The sequence below is a fragment of the Lepidochelys olivacea genome (assembly GCF_965140295.1).
Source record: "Lepidochelys olivacea isolate rLepOli2 genome assembly, chromosome: 7".
Classification (NCBI taxonomy): Eukaryota; Metazoa; Chordata; order Testudines; family Cheloniidae; genus Lepidochelys; species Lepidochelys olivacea.
In genome coordinates this window covers 42,584,218-42,603,282 of record NC_140417.1, presented here as the reverse complement: position 1 = coordinate 42,603,282, position 19,065 = coordinate 42,584,218, and the positions used below count along the sequence as shown (strand labels likewise).

The window sequence follows — 19,065 nt, the reverse complement described above, 5'->3', positions numbered from 1 at the left end:
CAAAAGCCTACTTTCCTGCAAAGATATTTCAATGCTGCACTAATCACCTGTTCTTAACTGCATATATTTATAAGTTAAGTGGTTGCACTACTTCTTTTGATACAACATTCATCTGTATACATATCTCCTTGCATCATTTTCATCAATCTCCATACCAAATTATAAATTTGGATGTTTACCTACCAGAAAATATCACTTAAAACACACAGTATAAAAATATATTAAATATTATGAACCTGCCCTGCCTTCAGGACATACATTTTTCATGACAAGTACGGCTCTATATTACTTTTTAGGTATTCCTACTGTATTTGAATTATCATTATCATTTATTATTTGATCACCAAGTGTGCTTAACACTGTACAAATAGAACATTGTGTTCACAAAGGCACTTGCTGTCCAGTCAAGAAAAGCAAACACTAAATAGATGTAATTGTTTAATCAACGGTATTTAGGGGAATTTAAAAAAAAAAAAAAGAACAAAGTGTTCCTGGCAGCCCTGTATGAACAACCAGCAGGACTCTCCTTGGATCACACAGCCCTATTCCCCACCCTGAAAGCCAATTTGTGCACTAACAGCAGCTATTTCAGTGAAATTTAAATGTCAATACAATGCACTGTGTAAGAAAAGAAAATGATACAAAAAGTGGGCAGCATTTGATACAAAATTTAAAGACAATTTCTGTCCATTTATCTTGAAGATTATTAAAATCCTTAATGTGACTTCTGTAATATTGCTGATTAGGTACAAAAATGAGGTAGCGCTTCATTGATGAATCCATTTATTCCATTAATATTATACGGCTCTGATATGCCATGATTTTTCAGTTAAAAATGAATACTAAGTAGTGGAACTGATTGCACTGAAGTAATTGAGCACTGACTGATGATGCAAATCAATATTATGAATTTTTCCGCCTTAATTTCACATTCTTGTAAACAACATATTTCCTGCTATCCTTGAGATTTAATTAGCAAATGAGATATTTATAATATTAAGGACTAATTCATCTGCATACATATGTCAGAAAGGAGAGAGTCTGGCAATTTAACTATGTGCACAGTCATAGGAATAATATTTAGCCTGCATCTGACTGGCTCAGAAGGTTAATTCCCAACAGTTTCAGGCTTTCAGATGTTACTTATATAAGGACAAATCTTGATCACTTTCATCACAATACATGATTTCATTGGGAGCAAGAGAAGCAGGATCTGACCTGCTATGGGTAAAACAAACACTAGAAAACAGAGTTTCAAATTTGGGAATCAGTCCTGCTCCTTTAGTCATCAGGAACAGGACTGGGCTCTACACAAAATAGATTCCTGTATAATCCAACTGAAACATGTCAGCAACCGCAAATCCTTAAAGTATGTAAACTCATTATGAGTTATGTAAATCAAGGTGACTTTACATAAGACTCTTGCTAAAAACATTAAGCATGGATTCAATTTTTTAAAAAATTCTAATATTTTCGTAACTAAAAATAAGTCCAAGTTACAAATCCATGAAGTTAGGCAGAAGCAAAGGGGAAAACAGAGCAAATATGCTCACCATGCTTCTCACAGGAATACTACAAAACGTATTTTCCCATTAAATTCCATGGGAAAAGTTATAAAAGTTTCCAAGTCTGCGGGGTGACTTCATGTGTGAAAATGGATTCATTTGTATAACAGTACCTAGATATCTCAACTACATTCAGGTCTTCTTCGTGTTCGGTATTATACATAAATATAAGAAACTGTAAGCTCTTTGGCATATGCACTAAGACAAAAAAAGTAAAAAAATTTAATAGTATCCTTATTTTACACTCTTAGAACGCAACAACTGCTTAACCTCATTCCTCTCAGTGCAATCTGACATCAGCACACAACATAATTATTCTATTTTCAGAAGAGAAAGAGGCAAACTAGCCCTCCTCCAGGCTCAGCCTCAGGTCTTTGCAGCATATCTGCAAAATAATTTGAGCCTCTCTAAAGTCAAGGAACCAAAGACATAGGCTTTATGAGCAGCTCCACAACAGGATCCACAACAGGGGGACTGAAACTACGTTGCGGCACCTGGTTGAAATTTTAATCACTATTTTTGCAACAAAAAATTTATACAGGAAAGTTATGAACAACATTCACATTAAAGCCTGCAAAAATCGAGGAACTGAGGCAGGCAGTTTCAAGGGCCTACACTTCCTATCTCTCAGCCTCACAGTTTCTTACTATTTTCTCACATTTTTAACGTAAAAAGGAATATATTCCAAGCCTGTAACTGAGCAACAGTTTATTGAACCATATTAATATTTTCCTGAAGGCAACTGGCTGATTACTATTAATCTATTCTACTCTATCCTATCCCCATCTACACCCCACAATATTTTTTCCCACATCAGAACCTATGAAAGTTAGTGTTATTTAAAAAGACTGAACAAAGAATCAGAGTTGCAAATCATATGGTCTTTAGCCAGGGTATGGACCAGATGACCTAATTTTTTAAATTTCTGAAAATCTATGAAATAGATACAGTATTATAAAAAGACAAGAATAACTGATCAATGCTGATTGACAAAATTAAATTAGACCCTCTCTGATTTGGTCATCAATAGTGGTTAAACCTGCAGTAATTATTTACAGTCAGGACCTGAATCACTTAACTGGGAGGCAAGACATGTTCAATTGTTAAAAAGAACCTTCCAAGGCCTTTCCAGTAGGTAATCAAAGCAACAATTCTTTTTAAGAAAATTACTCAGAATTTCAACTACAAACTGTATACTACTTATTTTAGACAAAATTGTTAGAAATAGCACATCATCTCTCCTGAACAACGTTAAGGTCTCCCACCCTCATCTCATCAATGGGAAAATGGTTAGTAGCAAAGGTAAAATGCCAGATATGAAGAAAAGCTTTTGTGGCACACTGGAGAAGGCAGGCAAGATTAGGGTAAAAAACGTATTCATACTTCTAAAGCATCTTATATCAGAGGTACTCAGAACACTTTACATAAACACAAATTTTTCAGACTTCACAATACTCCATGATGTAGTTATAGTTCACTTTATGGACTAGGATGCTGAAAACACAGTGAAGTCACAAGTCATACAACAATAAAATGACAGTGCCTGGAATAGAATCTGGAAGTCTGACTCCTGTCTTGTGCTTTTAGATGATGAAGTAATACCCGAAGGTAATAAAACTCTACAAATATGTAACAAAATGGGAAAGATCTAGACATTCTGCAATCCAAGGCCCGGTACTCCACAATGTATTTGTAGGTTTCAGAGTAACAGCCGTGTTAGTCTGTATTCGCAAAAAAAAAAAAGGAGTACTTGTGGCACCTTAGAGACTAACCAATTTATTTGAGCATGAGCTTTGTATTTGTATTTGTATTTGTAATAAACTAGAAGCCACGAAAAAAGTTGTAAGAGAATAGAGAGGGAAAAACAAACAAAAATAAGCCAAACCTATTCAAATGGACACATTTAAATGAAACTGTTGCATTCATTTTAATCAGAAGAACTTTGTACCCAGACAGACAGAAGCAGCAGAGCATCAGGCTACTACCACCTTCCAGCTAAGAATTGAAAACACCACCACCAACATAAGGAAAGACCCTGTGCACCCAAGTTTCTGCAAAAATATATTTTTAGGTCTGTAAAGGTCTCTCTCTCTCTCTCAAATCCATGACATTTTGCTGAAGTATTTTTATGGTATATACTACTTTATTACAAGCCAAATCCTGACCTCTTACAGAAAAACCTCCAGAGGAAAACAAAATAATTTAGTAAACCCTGAGAGTTCAAACTGGTGCAGCTGGAGATAGTGTCAGAAGGAGTTCCTTTCCTGAAAAGGGATTGGGATGAGGCTCATTGCCTTCAAACCCTCTGCTATTCCAATGAATCATTGGGAAGCATCAGGGATTTCAGAACAACTAAATGGAGGACCAAGAAATCCACACATTGCTCCCCAGACTTCTTCCTACTGGCAGCACAGCCTTATTAGCAGATCATCTACTCCTGCCTCTCACCCATACCATAAGATTACCATCTCACCCTCAAGGGATGGAGGGTCAACAGCAAGGGCCAGGTACTTGTGATATTTAGGCCCCAGTTCAAAGCCCATTTAAGCGTGTGCTGAACAGAAGCTGGATTTCAACAAAGGACTTAAACATGTGCTTGAAGTTAAGCATAGTGCTTAATAATGCTTTACTTAATCAGGGTGTCAACTGTGACAGGCTCAGCTTTAACTGTTGCAGGAATTTTATAAACAAACCTGGGATAACATGCATGTCAAAGTGTATCCTGGCCAAGTCTTCCAAAGCACAATTAGCCAAAAATGTGTGCTTTTGCACAATTGACGGTTATTGACATTTTCACATATCTTTCTCTAGAAGTGGAGATGACAATTTGGACTCTATAGCTTAGTTCTGAGCTTGTGTTCTTGTAGTTTTGAGTTAAGTTCATAACATTACCATACTGGATTTTACACAACTCCACAGCATCTCAGACAACTAACAATTAAAAATTCAGTAAGAACCACACACTGTACATGCACCAGCACATATTTTTCATCACTTGACTTTTTTGATCTGTCCAAACTTAGCAAAATGAATGTTGATCATTAAAAACCTGCCACTTATGAAATCTGAAATTTCAGAGTTCAGTTCTTAGAAGTATGCTAAATGTGTTTTAAGCTTCATTAGTATTTCTCTAATTCCAAAGCCTCCAGTTTTCAACAACAAAAAAGTCACATATGGGTTAAGGTTAACCCTGGAGTCTATCCATGGCAACTATTCAGAAAGTTGTGAGCAAGTGAAAAGATAAGCTTCATTGTTAGATGGAAGGTTATATATATTATATATAATACAACACACACACACACAAGCCATTTTGGTCATCCAGACATTTGGGACATATTTCACACATGTGAATTATGAGGGAATATTTTTATTTAAATTTTTGTTTGCACTAGTATTTATAAATTAACTAAAAATAAAGATAAAATAAAAGTTATAGAATTTAAGTTTAACTCTACTGACCTTCTGGACTTTGGGAAATTTCAGCTGTGACTTGCACCCAGGAGAAAGAACAGAGAGGGGCTTACATTTTGCAGAACTTCCTTCCAAAATACAATATTGTGTACTTTAGTAAACACTGAAGTACATTTTTGGCATACTAGTCAATACCCTGGTAAGTAAACAGTATGTAGAAAAACAAGCACTCTTGCACAATCCACATGCATATGTATACAAGTTTGTGCATTCCATTTATTTGTTTATAACATAAAATGTCTGAAGTTTTCTGTTCCAAATTGTTTCATGTTTCCCAACATTAGTAAGTCAATTTCTTTGTACTGGATAATGTTGTTTCTGTATACTATTAAGTTACTATTAGTTCATGCTCTACTGTCCAGCGTTGTTCTCCTTGAACACAGTATATATATATATTTTTTTTCTTAATAATTAAGTGTGGCATCACTTACTTGGAAGGGTCATTCATCCATTTTAATATTTGATAGTTGTGTAAAAGTGGGTAAAGTCTAATTCTTTAACACCATCACACTTAGTAGTCCCATTTGTAACAATGGGAGCATCCCACAAGGAAGATTTGCAAGGAAATCTTGCACTTACAAGGAAGTGTAAGTCCTAGTTATTTCATTCTGCTAAAAAACAAAGTTAGGCAATACTGTTATGAAGGAAAAAGCTTTGATAAGAATGACAAGGAGAATTACCTGGTTCAGGGTTGGTATAATTTATGTTGGAAGCTTTTATGAGTTTAAATTATTTGAAAATGGAAATAGTATCTGGTTGCCAAATATTTCCATTTCAGCTACACAGTGTAAAACTTATCCTGTGCATATTTAATATATAAAATATACCTTTGTAGCAAACATAAAAATACATAATTATTCCGTACATGATCATTTTAAGTTTCTTTCTTGGTATATTGTGACAGGAACTGAGTTCTAACAAAGTTAATCATCTTGGTCTCTGTGAAGAATATAGTGATAAGTGTTGCTGCAAAGCACAGAGCTCCCACAGTGATGTGAATCAGCCTTGCAAGCCAGCCTTTATCACAGCACAAGAATACCTACAAAGAAAACAAAGTAATCAAGCAGTTGTAGAAAGATTACTCATGGAGAGGTGGATGCTCTGCATCAATGACAAGTAGGCTCTAATACTTCTCTTGACCACAATACCAGTACTACTGAGGTGGTCATCCGGCTGCCAGTCTCAGGCAAGGAAATCAGATAGATTTGGCTAGCATAATTTGAACCTACAAAATATTATAGCTAATAATGGCCCTATTAATATTTTTAGAATACAATTTCTATGAAAATAAACAAACATTTGGTATATACCTGATCATTGTAGAAGTTATATGCCATCATATACCATTCACTATGCACACATGAAGCTAATTGATATACTTAGGAAAACTATTTTCTTGTTATGTGTTGAGATTAAGGCTACACATTCCTTCATTTCTGCAACCATATATCCACCTATGTTTAAAAGACGGACGTATTGGAAATCTGGGGGAAAACGGTTACCTACTTTTTGTTAACTGTTATTCTTCGAGATGTGTTGCTCATGTCAATTCCATTCTAGGTGTGTGTGTGCCCACATGCACAGTCACTGGAGATTTTTGCATTCGCGGTATCCATAGGGTTGGCAGTGATGCCCCCTTGAGTGCTGCGCTCATGTGTTGGCACATCAGGCGCCACCAGCCCTATGCCCTCTCAGTTCCTTCTTGCTGACAACTCCGACAGAGGGGCAGGAAGGTGGGTAACGGAATGGACATGAGCAACACAATCTCAAAGAACACCAGATATGAAAGGTGGGTAAGTAACCATTTTTTCTTCGAGTGCTTGCTCATGTCGACTCCATTCAAGGTGACTCACAAGCAGTATCTATGGAGGTGGACTCGGAGTTCGTGGTCGTACAGCTTGCAATACTGGTCCACCAAAGGCAGCATTGTAACAGTAGCAGATACAGGCACTAATGCAAGATGAGATTCTCTGGGTCAACACCGGACAACCTTTCATCCTGTCAGCCACTGCGACAAATAACTGTGGTGACTTATGAAAAGACTGGGTCCTCTCAATGTAGAAAGCTAGTGCCCTTCTGATGTCCAGAGAGTGCAACCTGTGCTTCCTCCTCTGACTTATGAGGTTTAGGGAAGACGACAGGTAAGAATATGTCCTGAGTCATATGAAACTGCGAAACAACCTTGCGTTGGAAGGCCAGATGTGGTCACAGTTGAACCTTGTTGTTGTAGACCGTGAAGGGTGGCTCCGAGGCAAGTGCCCTAATCTCGGAGACCCTGTGGGCAGACGTTATTACCACCAAGAAAGTGACCTTTCAGGAGAGGAGGGAGCAAGAAGCCAGAAGCTAGAAGGGGGCTCCCGTGGCCCGCAACAGCACAAGATTTAGGTCCCACAGAGGAACAGGGTCTCTGGTGCGAGAGCCCTTGAGGACCCTAGCAATCATGTCATGGGCAAAAACCGACCTGCTCTTGATCGGAGGATGAAAGGCCAAAATATCGGCCAAGTGGACCTTAACAGATGAAAGAGAGAGACCCTGGAGTTTAAGATGCAGGAGATAATCCAGGATTAACTGCAGTGAGGCCTTCTCGGGGTCAAATACCTTTATCTGAAGTCCAGCATGTAAACCGTTTCCATTTGGCCATGTAGGTTGCTCTGGTAGAGGGCTTTCTGCTACCCAGCAGGACCTGCTGGACACCAGCCGAGCATATCTGCTCATCTGTATTCAACCATGCAGCAGCCAGGCCGTCAGGTGCAGCACCCTCAGTTTTAGCTGTAACAGTCTGCCATGGTTCTGAGACAACAGGGCTGGCTGGAGCAGTAGCTGTAACAGGGCAGCCACCGAGAGGTCCAGCAACATACCAAACCAGTGCTGGTGCAGCCAAGATGACACTATCAGGATTACTTTTCCTCTGTCCTGCTTGATCTTCATGAGGTTAACTAGAGATCTTCTAGATCAACGGCACTGGAGGGAAGGCGTACTTCAGAGCCCCCGACTGCGGGAGCAGAAAAGCGTCTGACAGAGAGCCTCTGTCAGTCCCCCGAATCGAACAGAAAGTGAGACACTTTCTATTGTGCCTGGATGCAAACAAGTCCACCTGGGGAGTTTCCCACCTTTGGAAAATTATGCTGACTAGCTCCGGAGGGAGCAACCACACGTGGCAAGACGAGAAGGTCCTGCTGAGGCGATCTGCCAAAATGTTTCTCGTCCCAGGGAGGTGTGCGGCCACGAGATGAATGGCAAGCTGAACAAATGTTCCAGACCCTGAGGGCTTCTTGGCAAAGAGCTGAGGACCAGGCTCCACCTTGCTTGTTGATATAGAACATAGCAGAAGTATTGCCCATCAGGACTTGAACCACCCTGCCTTTTATATGAGGCAGAAAATCTTGACAGGCCAAGCATACTGCTCTGAGCTCCCTGACATTTATATGTAAGGAGCGATCGCAACTTGACCAATGACCTTACATACCAAGAATGCCCAGGTGGGCTCCTCACCCCAGATCCAAACCAGGATAACTGATGGGGCCACAAAGGGGACTCCCTCCAACACCGAAGCGGGGTACAACCACCAGCGAGCGACGACAATATGTGGTCCAGAACCTTGACTACTTTGTCTATGTTGTGCCTGCTGGGGACACAGACCGACACCAGTCACGCCTGTAGGGGCCTGAGACGGAGCCGTGTATGCCAGACCACATAAGTGCAATCTGCCACATGGCCCAACAGCCTCAAGTACGTGAGAGTGGTGGTGAGAGAGTGGTCTTGCATATATGAGATTAGGTTTGACATAGCACAGAATCAGGCTTCAGGGAGGAAGGCCGTGGCCTGAGTAGGGTCAAGGACCACTCCTATAAACATTATGCGCTGCACCAGAACTAACATCGATTTTTTTCTCATTTATGAATAGACCTAGATTGTGATATGTGGAGCAAATCAAATCAAGGTGCCGCCACACCTGATGTGGAGACCAGCCCTTGATCAGCCAGACATTGAGGCATGGGTAAATGTGAACACTGCAAACACCTCAGGTAAGCGGCCACTGGCGCCATGCACTTTGTAAATATTGTCGGGGCTGATGAGAGACCAAAGGACAGTGCCGTGAATTGGAGATGGTGCTGGCCCAACACAAAACAGAGGAACTGTCTGTGTCCTGGGAAAATGGAAATGTGTCATTAAAGTCGAGGGCAGTACACCTGGATCCAGGGAAGCGACGATGGAGGCCACGGAGGGCATGTGAAATTTCAACTTCTTGAGATGTTTGTTGCTTGATGCTTGTTGAGGTGAGGCAGGTCCAGGATGAGTCTTGGGCCCCCTTTTGCTTTCGGGATTAGGAAATATTGGGAATAGAATCCTTTTCCCTTCACATCCCGAGGGACCTCCTCAACCAGTCCCAACATTAGGAGGTTTTCCCACCTCCTGAGCGAGGAGTTGCTCATGAGAAGGGCCCCTAAAGAGAGACAGGGAAGGGATGTGGGGGAGCAGTCGAGAACTGTAGGGTGTGGCCAAGGATATTGTGTTGAGCATCCAACAGTCAGATGCCACTCGTGACCATGTCAATCGAAAGAGGCACAGGCAGTTGAGGAAAGAACAGGAGGGTAGATCCAAGTACTTGATTGGGTCGCTGTACTAGGTCGCACCTTCAAAACGCCTGTCTCTGGACCCCATGTGTTCCAAAGGTCTGGGTTGAGTCGGGTTGAGCCTGGGTGATAGAGATCTGTGCTAAGGTGATCATAGGCGGGAGGCTGGCTGGTATCAGGAGTGTGGGGACCTGTGCGTCGGTTCCGTTGATCTGTGTCTCATGGAAGGAGAGTGCGGCGCCAGGGACCTGTGCCTTCAAGCCGGCGACTGATGTCCTAGGCTGTGGGGACAGGAGTGAATGCCTGTGATTCAGGGACCAAAGGTGCTCCCCTACCCTTTGGGGAGGTTCCATGATTGGCTTGTCATTGTGCCGTAGGGCCTTAGTCACTGCCAGCACCTGGCGTGGCATTTGCTGTACTAGTAGGCCCACCAGGTCTTTGGCCTAGAAGTCAGGATCCTCTACCGCTCCTGAGTTTCGGATCCTTGGCTGGGCTAGGGGGTCCAACCGTAGCATGTAACTTTGGGGCGTGCATGTGGCCTGAACTTGGTCTTTTGCCCAGAGCCCCCTTCCCCTCCTTTGACGGTGCCAGGGAGCCCTTTTTCTTTGGACACTTCTTGGGCACCGGCGAGGGGGGGAAATCAGTGCTGGGAGGACCCCAATGCCAGCAGGGCCGTCACACCAATGCCAAGGTGCTTGGAGCGAAATCCGGTGGGGAGGGCTCTGATGTCAGGCGCAGCATGGTCTCCATCAGGAGGGCTCTCAAGTGGATGTCCCTCTCCTTTTGGGTTCTGGGATGAAAGTTTTTGCAAATCCTGCACTTATTCTTTATATGGGATTCTCCCAAGCACTTCAAACAGCTGCTGGGAGGATCACCGAGAGGCATCGGCCTGTTGCACAATGAACATAGATTAAAGCCCGGAGAACAGAGCATAACCCGCTCCAGGGTGAAGTTCCAGCTGGTACTCTAACCACTAAACTAAACACTTATTTAAAGTGTACCTACAAACTATATAGAAAGGGAATAACAATGGGCTATTAAGAACTGCTAACACTCTTGCTGTGCAAGACAAGGTGATCCGACCAACCTCTCGGGCAGTAAGAAAGAACAGAGGGCATAGGGTGGCGGTGCCTAATATACCAACACATGAACACGGCACTCAAGGGGGCACCAGAGCTGACCCTGCAGTTGGTAAAAATCTCTGATGACTGTGTACATGGGCGTGCACATGCCTAGAATGGAATTGACATGAGCAAGCACTCGAAGAAGAATCTCCCTTTCCAATATAAGCTCTAGCTTCTACCCCTCAGAGCCATGGGATATTCGACTTAATTCATGTAATCGTTGCCACAGAAAATCTTAAGCTGCAGGACTGAACCTTGCCCATCTTCTACCCTAGGTAGGTGTAAATGGGGGAGGAATGCCACATACTGGTGAGGGGGTGCCGGGGCAGGGGCAAAAAAGAGGGAACATTTTTGTGGCAAGTTTTTTTTTTTTATTGATTGCTGTTTGAAGCTGTTGGGAGATTGGAGATATTGAAATAAGATCCATGAAGATTGATTAGTAAGCAGAGAACAGATGGTATGGGAAAAAACAGCATGATTCATTAATCTATCAGACCCCTGCCACGTGGCATTGATAGATATTCTGTACATACACACACACACACACACACCACTATGTATGGTAATACCCATGTGATAAATTGCATTTATCATCATGCACCTTTGTCTCATATACATATATACCATATAATCAGCCTTGCAAAATTGTAATAGCATTTTATTAGCCTATGCTCATACTCTACTTGCATGTCCTTTAGTTTTTTTATTATCAGAATCTCACTAATTATATTTTCTAATTACTTGACATGAGCAAACTTTTACAAGAATGATAGTGAAATCTGAGAAACACTCACCTCTGAAAAAACAGTGACTACTCCACTTATAATATAAACAAAAATTAGTGATGGCGAGAGTAGCAGCCCTTTCAAAGGTCTGTAAGAGCTCTCTTTGAAGTAATTGTAGATATAGTGAATGCTGTGTGCTATTCGAATACTCATATTGAAGCAGTTTGCAAGGATAAAGCCTACACTGCCTTGCCACTGAGTCAAGAAATAGGAGACGCACAAGAATGTGAAGGACAAGGCCAGCATAACAAAATTGAACCTAAAGGAAAAAAGAGAAACAAGTTAAGCAATGTTTCAGAGGAGCAGCCGTGTTAGTCTGTATTCGCAAAAAGAAAAGGAGTACTTGTGGCACCTTAAGAGACATCCAATGAAGTGAGCTATAGCTCACGAAAGCTTATGCTCAAATAAATTTGTTAGTCTCTGAGTTAAGCAGTGTATGCAGTGAAAATATTTATCCATTATCACCCATGTCAGCAAGAGTCCCACAATTTTTTCCCCCTAAAAGAAGAAACCAAATTATGGTTAATTTTGAACATAAACAGTAGGGTAGGGATCAAATTAAGAGGTGTTCATAAAAACGGCTCGCTGAAGGGTGTGGAGGAAAACAAAGGAAGAGCCACATTAAGTGTGAGATTTTTATTTTTAATAGTGAACTATACATTTCTGATTTCTCTTACCAGATTTGACTAATTAAGCTTGCAAAATCTGAAGATTTCTACCCTATATTATAAATTCTTAACAAGAGGCACATTCGTAAACTTCTGTAAACCTTGGTTAAAAATTTTACTTCACTTACAAATCAGCACTTTGAAAAGATCATGCAAGTCAGCTGGTTCAGTCTAAAATCTCTCTCGGTATATGAAAAGCAAGAGTGCAAAAGTCTTGTAACAGGGAGTTGTTGCACGCTGCTGAATAAAGGCCTGTTGCTAGTTTTAGTAAGGCCAGCAGTCTGTTAGCCTTTATAAATAGAGAGGGTGAAGGAAGTTGGGAGATGAAGCCCACCTCTTAATAGAACAGAACAAGGTTCTGACTTAAAAAAACAAAGCCAGATGGTCATTAAAACTTAATATATAACTGTATAGTTATAGCCTACTTAGTTTTTTAAAATAGCCAATATTGGGAAAGGGCTATAGTCTAAATAAAAACACTTTTGGCAAGAAATATTAATCTATTTTAATTTGAACTAAAGTGCAGTAGTAATTTTTAATATGGCACAGTTCAATATTATATACACACACACCCCACTCTTTGCATGTGTGTAACATCTACTAATTTTCAGCAAGCACTTATGCATGTCTTCCGGATTGCTGGACATGTGGTTACTCCAACATGAAGTATATGTGCAATCAGTGTGCAGAGAGCTATACCAACCATTTTGCCCCTACAGAAACTTAGATGAAAATTTACTTCACTTGATCCAACTTCTATTTCTTTATAGTATCCATAGAAAAATATCCAGTTGATACATGATCATCCTGAATTGCAACAAGTTTATTAGTTGAAAGTCACACCCAGAAAGACAGCTAAAATAGATGTGAACTAATAACTAATTCAGGAAAATAGGGATTAATTCAACATTACAGCCCTAGTCTAAAAGACTACAGTGAATAACTTCAAGGCAGCATTAGTACAGCTGATAATGACAAGTTCTGCTGTCTTCCATTATATGAACACTCTGCAGCTGTTGTATTTCCCAATTAAGCACAGATCATGAATCTGCAGCCTTAAAATGCATTGTACATCTGACAAAAACTGAAAATTTAAAATGAGACGCAATTAATATAGCACTTTTTCAAATCAACAGAAAATAATTATACCATGACAGCAATTATTCTGCCATAAGGTTGTGGTTAAAACGCAGTGTATGCTGCCATATTTTTGCCTAGATTGCCAAAAAGACATGATAGGCATACAGTCTCACGAAAGCAGGCAATTATCACAAAATGTGTTAAAAGTTAGCTTTAAAATCTAATAATAGTAACTAATTTTAAAGTTTCAATTTTGGGGATTCTTTTGATGAAGTGAAATAAAAAGTTCACAATTGGAAAATTAAACTTTTAATTAAATTGACATTTAAAATGGATCAGTGGCTCAGACATTCAAACCTGTAAAGTCTGATAATTTAATCTAATAAAGACTTTGGTCAAAACAGTATACATGTTTAAAATATAAATGTGAAAACTTTCTCAGTGCCAAGTCACATGACATACAAACCTGTTTCCTCAAGGCAGGATGTTTGCCAATCCAAAAATAGTCTTATGAATATTCTTATATTACTATGCTATTTTGGCAGTCCTCTTATATTGATAACTATGTCACTTTTAAACTCACCAATATGCCGCAGAAATTGAGCTGATGGGGGCGGGGGGGGAGGGGGGAGTTGACACTAGGTTTTCCATGAAAGAGTCCTTTGACAAACTTTTGACAAAACTTGAAGTTCAATGAGTTTTATGTATATTATTTAATAAGACAGCTATTTCATGATGTATTATAAAAACCCTGGACCAAATTAACTGATATACTGCCTAATACTCTGTCTTTTGTGCTGCCAAATATTTATGTTCACTTGCCTAGAATTAATAAGGTAATAAGACATGGTGTACAATACAGTATTTAGTGCTTATATATTTTTCTTTAAAGGAGAGTCAAATCTATAATTGAGATTGGCAAATTCTTTATAGTGAAACCCTCTCCTTGAAAAAGTTTGGAACCAAAAATTTTTTTCTAGTGCCACTTAACAGTGACCAAAGCTGGTAGTCATAAGCATTATGCATCAACCCTTCTCCCAGTCAACTAAAACAGCCTCTGCTGCACATCAGCACAGATTTCAGAAAAATAGGAAATAATTAGCAATTAAAATAGTCAACGAAATATGAGAAAATATAGACAGGAAATTTCATTCATTCAGAAAAATACTTGAGATGGAATATTTTTATAACTGAAATTTTTAAATTAGATGTATTACTAAAGCAATATATTTTATAATAAAAAATATTGCTATTATTGGAAGATACTTTTAAAACTACTCAATGTGCACATGTATGGAAACTAAGGTTTAGGATTTTTTTTCCCCCTCAAATATTTTCTTCCATTTCATACTTTGACTAGATATGTATTCTGTGTATATAACGTCCAAATTTATATGTGCCCAAGTTATCCAACTAATTTATATTTAGGCTGCTAAATAAGTAGCCTGTTTTTCAGAGGTGCTGAGAAGCTATGAACACCCTTTAACCTCAAAGGGAGGAGTGGGTGCTGGCTGCAAAGCGTAAATCAAGTTACTTACTGAAACACATACGTATGGATTTAGGTATGTAACCTTAGGAACCAGAGTCTAAACATTTTGATCATATTTATATTAGTTGAGAATGTATCACTGCTTTAGAACTGGCACTGAAGATGTGAAAATCAAAACTGAAGCTTAAGTGGTGAAACAACAGTGTGTAAAAAGGCACCTGAATTTCAGAAGTGTTTTTCCCACCCCGCTCTCCTCCCCTTAAGCCTTCCCTCTAGGTACAGATGCACTGTAGACTGACAGTCACACCTGCAGCAAATTTGCTTTTCGGGAACACTTTAGGGGCTATTAATGGATCCACAAACCTTCTTGCCTACCTGTCTACCTCCTCTTTGCACATAGAAGCAAATGCAAAACATTCTGTTACTCCATTGACAGCAAGTAGGAGGACATATAAAGAATAGCAGCGCAGGAGACCAGGACCTAAAAAACAATAAAACAATAAATGAACCAATATTCTTATAATGAAGCCTCATGTATATACTTCTTATATCTACTGGTGCTCAAAGATCAACCCCACAAATGTTTTCAATGATGATTTTACCATTACAGCTACTTTCAAGTTCAATCTGTAATCTAAATTACACAGGCATGTTCCTATCAATACCATTACAAGAAAATGAGTAGACTAAACAAAAAGCCAAGGACATCACTTGTAGCTCAGATCTTTTTTTCCCCCATAGTCAAAAGGATATTTTAATAGTTGAGATTTCTTTAAGAAAGACAAAAACTTGTTAAATCCAGCATTGTCTATTGTAGAGGATTTAGGGAATAAGTCTGAGGCTAATTCTCAAGAGGTGGAAGCAAGGGAGAAGATATATACTCCAGCCCGGATATATTGTCATAAGAAACAGATAGCAACTGTGCTAAACTGGGAGTTACATGAATATTTTTAATGGGACATAGGTGATTTATAAAGGAGTTAAAAATTCTACACCTAGTTTTGGAAACTGGTTTAATGTCCTTTAAAAAAGAAAGATTCCCACGTGAACTTGTAAAGGTGAGAAAATTACAAAATGGCAGCTAACATTTCAGTTTGCTTTGGTAGCAAAAAATGAATGTTGGCAAATGAACTCATATCCCAAAAAACAGACTTAATTGATCAGGGTTATTACACTGTGCACTATCCCTCTGTCTCAGTTCTGAGGAGTAACTTCCTGAGCAGCCACGGTACAGCACATATCTTTAAGGTGAAGAGAAAGTCTTCAACTCTATGCAGATGCACATACAGGCAATCAAAGTCAGGCTACAAGCACGCAAGAAAAAAGGGAAATGAAATAATTTAACACAACTGACAGATACTCAAGGAAAATCAGGGTAGATACAAAAGTCAGCATGTCACATTTAGGAATTCACCTTCATAGGACCCAATCCTGTGAATATACTTGAGAGTGACTTAACACACGAGTAGTCCTCCTGAAGTGAAGAGGCTAATACCTTAAGTACAGTTAATGTTTGATAGATTGGGCCCACAGTGAGTAACAGCTGTTTTCATTTCCCCCTTTACATTTTAGAGGGGGAAATAGGATAGCAAGTGATGCAAGCAAGGGGATAGAAAATGCTCTCTTGATAAAAAGAGCTAACTGCTGCTAATCTATAACAACCCACTTTCAGAAATTTCATTTTCCTGAAATTAATAAAAATCTAAGAGGATTAGTGATAAAATATGTACTCAGAACAGATGTATTGACAACTGATGCATGTCATGTTTCTTTATTGCTAAAAATTCTCTATAAAAACCAATGTGGGCTTCCAAACATGCATCTTAATCTGTCAAGAGTCCAAAGTTCTTGAGGAACAGGTGGTAATATTTAAGTCCTTATATTTATTGCTCACCCTCTTTGATTGTATTTTGCACCATACTATCAAATTGCAGATTAAAGGACAGCAGAAGCAACAGCAATTGTTACAAGCCTATGTCCGGCCTACCCCCTTAAAGATAAGTAACAAGGGTCTTCATGGAGCTACAATGTCTCTCAAATTAATTATCTTGAAATTGAATAAAGTAATTGCAACTTTCTTCCTGTTATTCAGTTAGTGGTATTCAAAGGACAATGTTTCACACTATAAAGCTCCTATATATTCCATGTAATAAATTGTGTTGTAAGGTTTTCCATTTTCCTTGTAATTTTTCAGTATTAAAGATATAAGTGTTTGTCAGTCAGAATATTAATATCTTATTGTGGCACTGTCAGTGTCTCCAGATTGAAGTGAAATGTCTCAGGAAGGCTGACCCTTTAACTGAAATTGCGCCCAGCCTCAACTGACAGATCAGCTGCCTCCCAACTGAGAGAAATCAGCTAGGGATCAGGCAATTATAAAACCTAACAAGTAGCTCAGCTGGGAAGAGATCTGCCAGGAGTGGGGAGGCTCTGGCAGTAAACCCATGGATAGGGTGGGGGAAGGAAAGTTACAGGAAGCAGGTTGGCACCTGTATCAGGCACTGGAGCAGGGTGACTCTCAGGCAAGTGGCCAATAGATAGCCAACATGTAGGGAATGCATAGGCTCCTCCAGCAGATCCCAGATTAGGGGCAGGGATAGTTGATGTGTTGATTTTGTGTTAGGTAGAAGAAAGCCAGGAGAAAAAGGACTTGTACCAGTCTCTAGGAGTAGTGTCAGTTCTTCTGGGCTACGAAGAAAAGCCAACAGCCTATAGAAATTATTTTCCAGTTGTACGTTTTACCCTTTAACATGTAAAGCTGCACTGAAACTGTTAAATCTTAAACCCAAATCACCCCCAGTGAATACTACTGAGACAGTGATTACTGTTTTGAATAATCTAACAGCTTTGAATAATACATATAACGATTGCCACAGACCTGCATCATAATTTTATAGATTTACAAATAGTATGCTCAGTACAGAAGCAGTTTTCAAATAAATGTTTTTGCTAGTCTTAAAAAAAAAAAAAAAAGCCACACACAAGACACAAACACACCCTTCTTTGTTTTGTTGACAGCTCTGATACTTTTATCACAAGTCTCATAATACTTGGTGTTTTCCTCAACCTTTGGCTCCTGGAATCATGTAATTAAGCAAGCATCTCAGCTTTCCATGTTTAAAAATAAAGAAGTTTGTAGCCCTCTTGGTTGCAAAGCAAGCCTTCAGAACATGACCCTAAAGATTCAGAAGCTGGAAAACCAATAAAAAGAACCCACAATATCTTTTTTGTTGGGACTGTGGAAGATTGACTCATGATTTTTGCTCTCTTGGGGTTGGTAATACTGCATTATGGAATAACCAAACACACATTACCTTTTAAAGTAACTTTCAACCATGGGAAATCTTGAAAAAAATTATGTGATCACTAATTAAACTCTCCAGCAGATTAAAACTGAAGATAACTACTTAGAGCTTGAATACTAAAAACCAAATTCTGGACTCAAATAGACAAAACTAACCCACAGGCCTCCACGGGAGCTGGATATGTATGCACAAGGGAGGAATTTGGCTCTAAATCCCTGTCAAATGTGATTTGAAATGAAGGATAACAACAATAGGTTATAATGGAAACCTACAGCTGCACTGATGAACTGGACACACACAAAACTGTATATAAAATGCATCTGTAACACCACTCTCATAAAGATATCCATTATTATAAACATACCAGTTAATTGCTACATAAATCTGAAAATGCAACACATGGAATGCCCCCCTCCCAAAGGATTACCCTGCAAAAAGAATAAAATAGAACCCTACAAATTATTAGCTTCAAATCTGTCTAGAGCCAAATGTAATTACATAGTGCTTCTAAGCAATGGTCTATCTTCCATGGCAGTTCTCAACGGCTACCTGGCAAGTTGGTTCCCTAGTGCCGTTAAATTCTGAAATTAGGGGTGTATAACTGAACAAACGGATGTAGCAGATTATCCAAAGTGAGGTCAGTGCAGGATACTGTAGACAGCAATGCAGAAACTCATGCACAAGCAGATAGAAGTGCTTTTCTACTTATCAGACAATTTTGCTCGACTGACAACATGTGATTTGTAAAATAACTCAATAAATCTGCATCTTCTGTTCAGAAAGACTTCTAAAACTGGCAAAAAGTGATTAGTTACCTGATCCCGAACTGAGCATTGAACCTCCATAAATATCCAGAGCCAGTTGAGAATAGGCGTAGCCAAAAACTGTAATGCTCAGGCCAACCAGAAGCACGAGTTTTAACAATGACTCTAACACTGCTGCAGCCATTGCAATATCATCCTAGGGAAAGAATTTTATAATCTACATGAATCAGAAGCTACAGA

At 39.4% G+C, this 19,065-nt stretch overlaps 1 protein-coding gene across 1 annotated transcript in view; it reads right to left on the bottom strand.

Annotated features, from left to right (window-relative positions):
* Positions 1–4,929: 4,929 nt before the first annotated feature.
* Positions 4,930–19,065, bottom strand: part of RFT1 (RFT1 glycolipid translocator homolog) — a 32,522-nt gene continuing 18,386 nt past the window's right edge. The window contains exons 10-13 of the mRNA XM_084634995.1: positions 18,877–19,021; positions 15,132–15,237; positions 11,529–11,778; positions 4,930–6,075 (exon numbers count right to left, since the gene is read on the bottom strand). Coding sequence (XP_084491121.1) covers positions 5,911–6,075; positions 11,529–11,778; positions 15,132–15,237; positions 18,877–19,021 — 666 coding nt within the window. The 3' untranslated portion in view covers positions 4,930–5,910. The remainder of the gene's footprint in view (positions 6,076–11,528; positions 11,779–15,131; positions 15,238–18,876; positions 19,022–19,065) is intronic.